General features: G+C 43.1%; 1 protein-coding gene across 1 annotated transcript; it reads right to left on the bottom strand.

The window, feature by feature from the left end:
• Positions 1-944: 944 nt before the first annotated feature.
• tbx22 (T-box transcription factor 22) lies at positions 945-7,961 on the bottom strand. The gene is made up of 8 exons (XM_085247786.1): positions 7,676-7,961; positions 6,982-7,240; positions 5,718-5,819; positions 5,468-5,642; positions 3,253-3,417; positions 2,389-2,453; positions 2,042-2,127; positions 945-1,948 (listed from the first exon to the last, which is right to left on the bottom strand). The coding sequence occupies exons 1-8, from the start codon at positions 7,809-7,811 to the stop codon at positions 1,422-1,424; spliced, it is 1,515 nt and encodes a 504-aa protein (XP_085103912.1). The 5' UTR covers positions 7,812-7,961; the 3' UTR covers positions 945-1,421.
• Positions 7,962-9,604: the final 1,643 nt, after the last annotated feature.

Genomic DNA, 9,604 nt, shown 5'->3' with positions numbered 1-9,604 from the left:
GACAGTATCAAATAACCTGTCCAGATTATGTTGGTCTGCAGACAAAGAGCAGGCTGTTTGATAGCGGCGCACCTGACCATTCACCAAAACACGGGCCATCCCCTTACTGAGATCCTCAATTAACTTCTTCCTGCTATTTCCACGTCCAGCTCACATTAGCTCACCGCCATGCTCGGCTGTGACAAGTAAATTGCTGTTTGGTTATGACCGTTTGTCGGGAAACAGGCCATTTCCCTCTCCCTCCCTCCCCACTTTTCCTAAACTGCTGTTCCTAGCTCTGCTGAGAGGGAGGAGAGAGACAGGGATGAATGGGTGCTGGTTTCTGACTGAGCTGAAGGCAGGAATTATCACATCAGTGGCTGAACGGGTGTGCCCCATTTGGTATGAACGCAAAAAAAACCCCAAAACAACTGTGTTGTGTTGGCCAACGGTAGTGATAGCTTTTCATTTGACTCTGAACAACACAACAATCAAGAAAAGAGCTGATTTAAACTGTTTCAGGGAGCAAAGCTCTTGTTCCGAATAAAGGGCTCTACTGAATAACCATTTCACCTCCATGCATCTCTGATTAGCCTTATTATTGGTAATAAAATGCAGGAATGGAAACTGGCTGCCTGGATTCTGGCAGCTGTGGTTCTTCCCCTAAAAATCACACAGAAACCTGATGAGCTCATGTTATTAGTCAGGGGTGGCCAGGCCTGACGCAGAGATTCAAAAACACAAAACATGCTTTTGTTCACTTTAAATGGACAGCGGCAGATAATTGGAACATAATGTGCACCCTTTCATCATGTCTCCTTCAAACTCGCTTCCTGTTGCTCAATACTGCATGTGTGCTTTACTCTGAAATACATTTGGCATTTATGTTCAAGCAGAACTGTCATTATGCGTGTGCTATGTGTGCACTGCCGTGTTTGAAAGTGTATAAAAAGACCATTTGGAAGTTGTGGAGCTCAACAAAAAGCACGAAAAAACTTTAATGGGCACTTATGGTCAGTTTAACAAACACGTTCATTATAATAGTTCTGTTACATACCTCATTGCTGATGCTCTTTGGTAACACTGTTACAGCCCTTGATGCAGTAAAACTGTGGACTGAACTGTCAAAAGCAATCTGTCCCGAATAAAAATCTGCATCCTGCCTGAACAGGAATGTTTCTGTTTACTCCGTTTTTGGCTTCTCTGGCTCTAGACGAGATTGCAGAATGAAAAGGAGCTGCTCGCAATCTGCCTCGGGATCGCTTGTTTGTGCTGGTAACTCCAACACGTTTGTGTAAAAGAGTTTATAAATACAAAGAAGTCCCCACAGCCACATTTCTCCTCTCAGTCGGATCAAGGAGGATCAGCCCTTTCTGTTTTGTGTGTTCAGTTTTGGGATTGTTATGCTCAATGGGCCGGAGCCCGCAAGTGCCGTCCAGCCGTCAGAGGCAGTGGTTGGTGGTCGGGAGCCAGGGAGGCTGGCGCAGCAGACAGTCTGTAGTGTCTTCGGCTAGTTTGGGGTGCCGGGAAATGGCTGCAAGCTGGGGGTTCAGAGGGAAGCTGTAGCGGTAGAGGCAATACGGGCTTACAGTGTCTGAGAGATGTGGGGGGAGAGGAGAGCTCTGAGGGCTGAGAGGGCAGTGTAAGGGGAGTAGGCAAGGAGACCCCGGGGACTCGTGAGGACACGGGTCCCTGCAGTGGGGCGGTTTCTTCCCCTGCAGCGCAGAGAACAGCGGGAGGTCTGTGAGAGGAGGCAGAGGGGAGAAGCCTCTCAGTCTGTCTGCTCCCAGGGAGGAGAAGGCTCTGCTGGGCAGAGGGGAAATGCTGGGTGAGGTGGTGGAGGTCTTGCTGTAGAGGGGGAGAGTGAAAGCGTGGACAGCGGCGTCCTGGCAGGACAGCGGGTGAAGGGATGAAGATGAAGAGACGGGAAGGAGGCTCTTCACACTGCTGGTGGGCGACCCTGAGCTCCCTGTCAGCGGACAGGACAGGAAAAAAATAAGACACTGAATCAACACGGTAAAAAAGTCAAATCTCAGAAGTAAATAGAGCTGGAGCACTTTACCTTGGAGCTGTATGGTGAAAGGCTTGAAGTCCAGGCTGAAAGGGCCTCTCCAGGGATATGACTCGAGCAGGCCATCCAACACTCCCCTGCACACACACACACACACACACACACACACACTTATTTATACATACTGTAAAAGCAATGAAAAACGTTATTCCAGGTATTTAAATTTTGGTACTGAGAGGTGTGAAATTCTGCACTACTCAGCTCAGCTTTATTTGTAGGTTTTATGTGGCTTCAGATTTCAGTGGTTGAACTTTAAATCCCTCTTGGGTCCTTTAGTGGAGCACTTTCAGCTAAATAAAAAGTGTTTATGTTCAGCGTTCAGTGAGAGTTTGCTATACCTATTCCTTCCTGGATCTCGGAAGCCTTTGGCGAAGGGGTTCCTGTCGATCTTCAGTTTTGTAATCTGGCCCAGAGGAGAGGAACAGACACGGGTTAGAGTGGATTTGTCAACGGTTGACGTGCTTAAGCTAACAATGAGCTCAGCTTTTACAATAGAGTAGAGTGGCAGAGCACCCCCGCGGGACTGCATCTCCCAGCAGCACCCAAGGCGATCAGCCATGTCAAACAGGGGTTCTTGCAGAAGGGGTTCAGGGTCGTTCGGTTTTATCCTGTGCTTTAATAGGCCGTGGACGGCTGCAGTCGGCGCAGTCACAGCTCGTTACTGCGTTTCTGTAATAACACGTTCACTGATAGTAAAATGAGCCCTGATGAAAAGAGCTGGCAGTCCCTGCGGAGGGCTCTGTTACTGGAGGAATGGTAGCCAACAGCAGGGTCAGGTCCCCTCGACGGGAACACACACACACCCTCTCTGAGCAATTGGACCAGCAGAAAATCAGAACACTGCAAATTTATGATTTGGCTGCGAGCACATGGAACCGGGCCTCACTGGCTTCACAATGTGGACATTTTATGAGGTCAAGCAGCCTGAGCTGTTCACTGGAACATCATCATAACAACCGTGCCAAGGAAGAAAAGGCTAAACATCTGTTTTTTGATCAAATCTGGCAAACAGTAGTAACACAGAGTCACTGACTGATTTTTCTTTATTAAACATCACTTCATTTTGTTAATGTTCCAATTCATGAAAAAGTCAGATGTTTATTAAAGAAACAATCCAACATTAGTGCGCTTAGTTTCTGAGCTCAAACCTTCTGTTTGTGAGAAGTATTGAGAAGTATTTCAGCACTGCTGCTGAGTGTTACCTGCTGGTTCTGGTAGGCTGTGACTGTGGTGAACTCTGTTTCTGGGAAGGAGAAGCTGTGCACTCCGTCAGCAGGCAGCGACTGGATCTGAGACAAGTCCATGCGAGGGTTGTGTTTGATGATGTGCACACGTGGCTTGTATTTATGCATCGACTGAAGAATGATCTGCATCATGAGACGAAGAATGAAAGGCTTTTTATTTATTTATTTTTTAAGGTGGACATCAATTTGGAATCATCTTTCAGATCAGAAACGGACATGTCAAGTATTACAGCTGCATGTTCTTTTTTGTTTTTTATATAAAAAAAACCCTTTAAAATAAAAAAAAATGCAATTTTGTAAATCTGTCATTTCCATTTTTTGTGCTAACAATCCAAAAAAATAAAGAAAGTTCTGGCAAAAACTAAATTTTGCTGTACTTTGTAGTTTTTTTTTAAATGTAAAACAGATTTTAAAATAAATTTCATTCTTAAAAAAAGGAAATTAAAAAAGTGGATTTCAGGCTGTTTTAGATATAAATCTTCTTCTGGTGCACGACAGTAGGTTACATGATTAACAGGATAATGAAAGGAAATATCCAAGTCTTTAAAATACAATTATGAAGAGCTCTACGTTTTATAAAAGTATTTAGCACAAATGTGCCTTTCATCAAATAAACCTAATAAAACATCAAATATGGTTAAATATGTCATATTACTAACAAAGGTCTGACAAATTATTAGTAATACACTATGGGTTACATGTGACCTCTTTGCGAACAAAACAAAATATATGAAACAATTATTTTGTTCCTCATATATTGTCATGGAGTAAAACTGGTCTCCTAGAAGGTTGTTTGGGGGTTTTATAGCACAATTTTTTGAGGTGGAATATTAATATTATCATTTTTTTAATATATATTTGGGAAAGTAGATTAAAAACACTGAAAAGAGTCAAAACAAATAAACATGTAAATGTAACAGCACAACTGTAAAAATTTGTGGTCCTAACATCTCGAGCAGCTGTGTTAAACTCATTTTGCGTCGAGGGCCACATACAGTCCACTTTGATGTTAAGTGATCTGAAATGGGCCGGGTCGGTGAAACAACATAATAAATGTGTAAAATCATAGAAAAGGCTATAATAGTTCACTGTTCTGTAATTATAAAGCCTAAAGCTCTTCTTAATACAGTTTAATATAAACAGACTATCCTGTAATTACAAACGTTTTTGTTTTTTAAATTATTGTGGACTCATTAAAATTTTCATATTATTTGATATTTAATATTTGAAACAGTAACTTTCCTGTAAATTTAGCTCTTTATCTGTTAGTAAATTACTGTGATGTTGTATGATGAAAGGCGATGGAGGTGGAGAGGTTTTATTAATAGGAAAAGCTGTAAAATTTATGAAATTAAAGATAGAAATTTAAACTCTATCCACTCCTTCCCATTTTCTATAGCTGCCCAATGGGCCGGCTTAGAGTCTTCAGCGGGCTGATTCTGCCCCCCAGGCCTTATGTTTGACACCTCTGATCTAGACTATTTCTTTTCACAGGAGAAAAGCCCAATAAAAAAACGGTAATGTGATATATGAGGTTTCACAGTGGAGGGAAACGCTTTCTAAAATAAACTCAGCACTTACTGACAAACAGCAATATGTTAAGAAAAAAAAGTGAAGACAATAAAGTTAATTAAAAATGCGTAAAATGTCCATTTGAGATTTTACACTGACCACGAGAGATGTGGATTTCGAGAAAGTTATTCTTGTCTTTTTTCTTTTCTTTCTTTTTTTTTTAAACATGAAATTAATTTCATAAACACACAAGTTCCAGCGTGGACGTATAAACAGCAGGATCGAGTCGAAAAGCCTCCAGATGCCTCCCTGGTCACAACATTTGCAGATTGCTAAATCTTTCGCGGTAAACTTTGGAGCTGAGAAGTATTTCCGCTTCCTTCCTTCCTCTAAGATATCCAGGTTTCCCCTCGATGTTACAAATGTGTAGGAGAGCAGTTTAAGGACTGAAACTCTCAACGCAGTCAGAAAAGCAAAAGCAACACGCAGAAACACATAAAAATGATTAAAAAGATTTGTTAATATCATGATCTAATACACAAAAATTAAAGAATGATCTTCAGCACATACGCTTTAAAAACGAACTCCCTTTTAATCTTAGTGCATCTGATCCTTATCCAAAGCAAGAAGAGCAACAGGAGGCAGCGTGTGGGTTACCTACATGTCCCTTATCGTCCATCTCGTTGTTGGTGAGCTTGACTCGGTCAAAGCTGATGACCTGACGCATCCACGTCTCTCCTGCGCACGGGGAGTCCGGGTGCACGTAGAGCCGCGGCGAGATGCAGGAGTGATCCGTGTTTCCAGCCACCATCCACTGCGAGCTGTGGTACACATACCTGCGTGGAGGAAAGCGCGTGTAAGTAAAAGGAAAAAACAACAACAACAAGAATAAAAAAAAAATCGGCGCTCACCTGTAACGTTTGGAGTCCACGGGCATGACGTCCATCGCGATATAATACTGCTGGCAAGGGTCCAGATTGCGCACCTTGACGCGCACAGAAGGAAACATTCTCCTGATGAGAGGAGAGGAAAAATAACAAGAGAGAAGTCGTGTTTGATCTCTTTAATGAAAGCTGCTTAATAAAACTGTTAAATGCGTATTTGGCCATCACGGATTTCAGTTTATAGCGACGTCTTAAAGACAAGAAGAGGCCGAGACGCTTCTGCTTCTGCCGGCCAGGTTCACAGGAAAGTTCAGGGACCTCCAGGGGCCCTGAGGGCGTCGTCACTGTCCGAGATTTACAGCGCGTGTTGTCGGTGATTGAGTAAACGGAACTTAGATTTCCGCGCGCAGTCATGTTCCAATAACTCATTTATCTGAGCAAGAACCCGTTTTCTGCGAACCTGAGATAGAAGCTTAATTACACTCCCAACAACAAGTTTTCTCTGTGCAAACGATGCGTCACATAAAAGAGATCTTACAGATCGGCAAATATGGGTAAAATACTTAGCTAAGAATGATTTAGAAAACGGTTTAGTTCATGAATATGAGTTAATTCACAAAAGCAAAAGTAAGTGACATATTTCCACGTGATGAAAAGCCACTTTCAGTTTTTGTTCTGAACCTCATAATTTGTTTAATGATAGCTGCCTCGTTAGTTTAGGGAGTGATCTTATTGTACACTGTTGTTCTTCTGCTCGCCTCCGATTGGTTGTATCTTGATAGAGCGTTTTAAAATCCTCGATAAAGCCGCACCTGTGACCGCAGAACAGTTAATGTAATTATCATAGCCTGATAAGCCCGCTCCACGTTGGATTTTATTTGCAACAGACGCTTTAATGAGGAAGCACACCTTCAGTTATCATTAAAATGTAGACAAGTCTTTTTTAAATTTATTTGCGGGGGTAATCCCCTTCAGAGGCCCGGACTGAAAACTAAACCGACGGGTTTAAATTGCACTAAGATAAAGTATCTGATTAAACTGTCGTTTTAACTAAAATCTCAAACTGTGGCACTAAAAACATAACGGCCAGACTGCACTGTATCTGGTGATCTACAGAAAAACGGCTGTAGCTCTTTGCTTGTTAACGTGGAGGCAAATACAGTTGGAGTTTAAACGTTTTAAATAAAAAAGCTGGTTAAAGTTGGTAAAATCAGCAGGAAGACGGCTTGTGCGGGGCTAAGACTTCACACGAACTTCTTTGAATTTAGTCTTTCTTGCGCAGATGTTTTACCTTCCGGCTTTAGTGATGATCATCTCGGTGCCGATCTCGTAGAATCTCCTCCACAGCTCGGAGCCCTGCAGCTCTACTCGGACCTCTCTGTCCGGCCGACAGTCGCTCTCCTTCGGCTTCTTCTCCTCGCTGCTCGGGTCAGAGTCTTCAGTCTGTGATCTGTCAGTCTGTCCCTGCGGGTCACAGGCTGAGGGGTCCTCTCCCCTCCTCGGTGTCGGACATGCTTTCTGTAGCTGGTTGATGGGATATTTATTCTGGTCTGAAAAGTGGGGAAAGGAGTGAAAAAAGAGAAATGAGAAAAAACACAGAAATGTGTCTATTTTTTTTTTATATTTAATGGAAAGCCAGAACTTTGGAAGCTCTTTTAATTTGGGGAAATTTTAAAAATTGGTAATATTATAAATCTTATTTTACTTCATGAATGTTAAAGTTCCTAGAGCGAGCTAATTTTAGCCCTATTCCTCAAAAGCAAGTTCACGTGATAACTCTTGAGTTTTAACTGATTGAATATATTCTAAATCATGAGAATTTTAATTTTTGAGAACTTTAAATGTGGCCTAAAGATGAAAAATCAACTGAACCTTGCAACTAGAAAGTTGTGCGTTTTCTGTTTTTTCCCCCAAAATTGTGCGTAAAAGTCCTTCAAATAAAAAGCAGCAGGGTGCTCTCGGCGGTTAAGCAAAAGTGTCCTCACCGGGAAAGATGCTCCTATCGCCGCTGGTGTCAGCGCTGCTCGGCTCGTGCTCCTCCGACACTTTAATCCTCTTGCAGGGCTTCCCGACCAGCGCCTCCACCGAAAAGGCGTGAGCCCGGGAGCTCAGTCCCTGCATCCTGGTGGGAAACACCGTCTGTACGGCTCCTGTATTCCCCCGAACTTTAACTTCGTCCCGCACAAAGTTCAGCCTCCTAGCTCGCTCAGAAGAGGACAGGCAGAGCAAACACCAGCAGCCGCAGCACCTCAGGGAGCTCCGCGTGACGCTGCGTAATTAAACCGCTGCGTTCCCATGTGTTCTCCGAGACGCGCGCCCGCATCAAAAACACCTCCCTGATTATTGGCACGCCTCTTCTCACTACAACATTTCCCCCCTTTAACCGGATCAACTTCTCGCCTTCCCTCTCTCACAGAGAGCTCGTTCCTCCGGTTCCGCTCTGCGCGTCATAGAGAAGGAGGGGAGAGCGCGCATTCCTTCACGTGCGGCCCCGCGCCGTAGTAGACATCCACCTAAACTCTAATGTAACCTGAAATTCATATTAACTGAAACGAATGAGAATAAAGTGAAATAATAAAGAGTGAAATAATGACATTCATTTCATAATCAGTATTTTTGCGCTCGACGTTGGAACTTTGGAACCAAAACAAGCAGCCATTTGGCTCAATACGCACCTGAATTAAGCTTATCTGAAATATCTTTTTGTTTCTTAACGTTGAGAGAAAAGTAAAAGGACTCGATAGATGTTGGATATTTTTTGCTGTGTGTTACTTTGGTCTCGGAACAGCCTGTAGGAGCATGTTTGCGCGCCTCACTGTCCTCAGAAATTCAAAATTCTTAGGTCAGTTCATAAATTTGGGCAGTAATCTTCGACTCATATTAAATAATAAAATTAAACGTTTAAGACAAAAATAAATTTGATGGCTTGAATTTATCCTGTATCTTCGTCAAATGTAAATGTTGTAATGTAAAGGACATTTTTTTTAAACAAATAAGCCGTTCATTTGCATTCTAAGATGCTCTCCTATTTAGACGGCCCATAGGTTAATACACTTATTCTGTCAAATATTGTAAGGAGGCGAAAGGCACAAATATTTAGATCTGTTAACTCGGACCATCTGGAAGGTAAAATATCACCGTGAAACTCTCTGCATGTCTGCTGAAGCTAACATTTCCTATATTAATTTGAAGGCTTTCCGTAAAGCGCCCTCACGTCTCCCGTTTCCTTGGTACAGAAGTGGGGTTCTTATTCGTGGTACCCGGTGAGGTTGTGCGCAATAGTCTGGTTCTCATAAATGCGTGGATCAGATGGAGTTTGGCGCACAGGGGGAAGAAAAAGGGTCTGTAATGACAGCTCGGGATTATTACATTACTGCTCGACATGAAATAGATCCGCTTTACACAAATAAAAGTCAGCAAAGGCTCTATTTAAAATGTTTTTTAATCACATGGTGTAATTGCTCTGAGGAGAAAACAAATGAGGGCTGTGTTTACAGCACGGTTGGTTTGGTTGCTGATGGAAATCTCTGACAACAGCCGGGAAATGGAGAACTATGACCAACCGGAATCACATGTTCCCTGTCATCATATAACCTGCTGTCGGACCCCGGCCTTCGTGTTTATTCTTTCCTAACTTGTCGTTTTCTTGCAAAGCATCTCAAACACCCGCCGTGGTTTCAGGCTGGGGGGGAGGAGGAGGGTGTAGCAGATCGGATCTGGCTGCGGCCTGCTGCTGCTGTTCCTGCTGGCTTTTATTGGAAAAAGACGCTCAAAACTGATAGAAATAGCCTGCGCAGTCTCTTTCCTCGCATGTTTGAGAGATTGCTTTCCGTGCTGTCTTCGCCAGTCAGCTCATAAATCTTTCTCATGGGATTATGGGATGTCAGGAGAGTGATGACGAGCGATCGCCTCGC

This window comes from Mchenga conophoros, linkage group LG2 (genome assembly GCF_057382185.1).
Source record: "Mchenga conophoros isolate Kocher_MC1m ecotype Shallow Benthic linkage group LG2, M_conophoros_male_GT1.1, whole genome shotgun sequence".
NCBI lineage: Eukaryota > Metazoa > Chordata > Actinopteri > Cichliformes > Cichlidae > Mchenga > Mchenga conophoros.
Note: the sequence above shows the minus strand (reverse complement) of the source record. Positions and strands in the feature narration are given on the sequence as shown.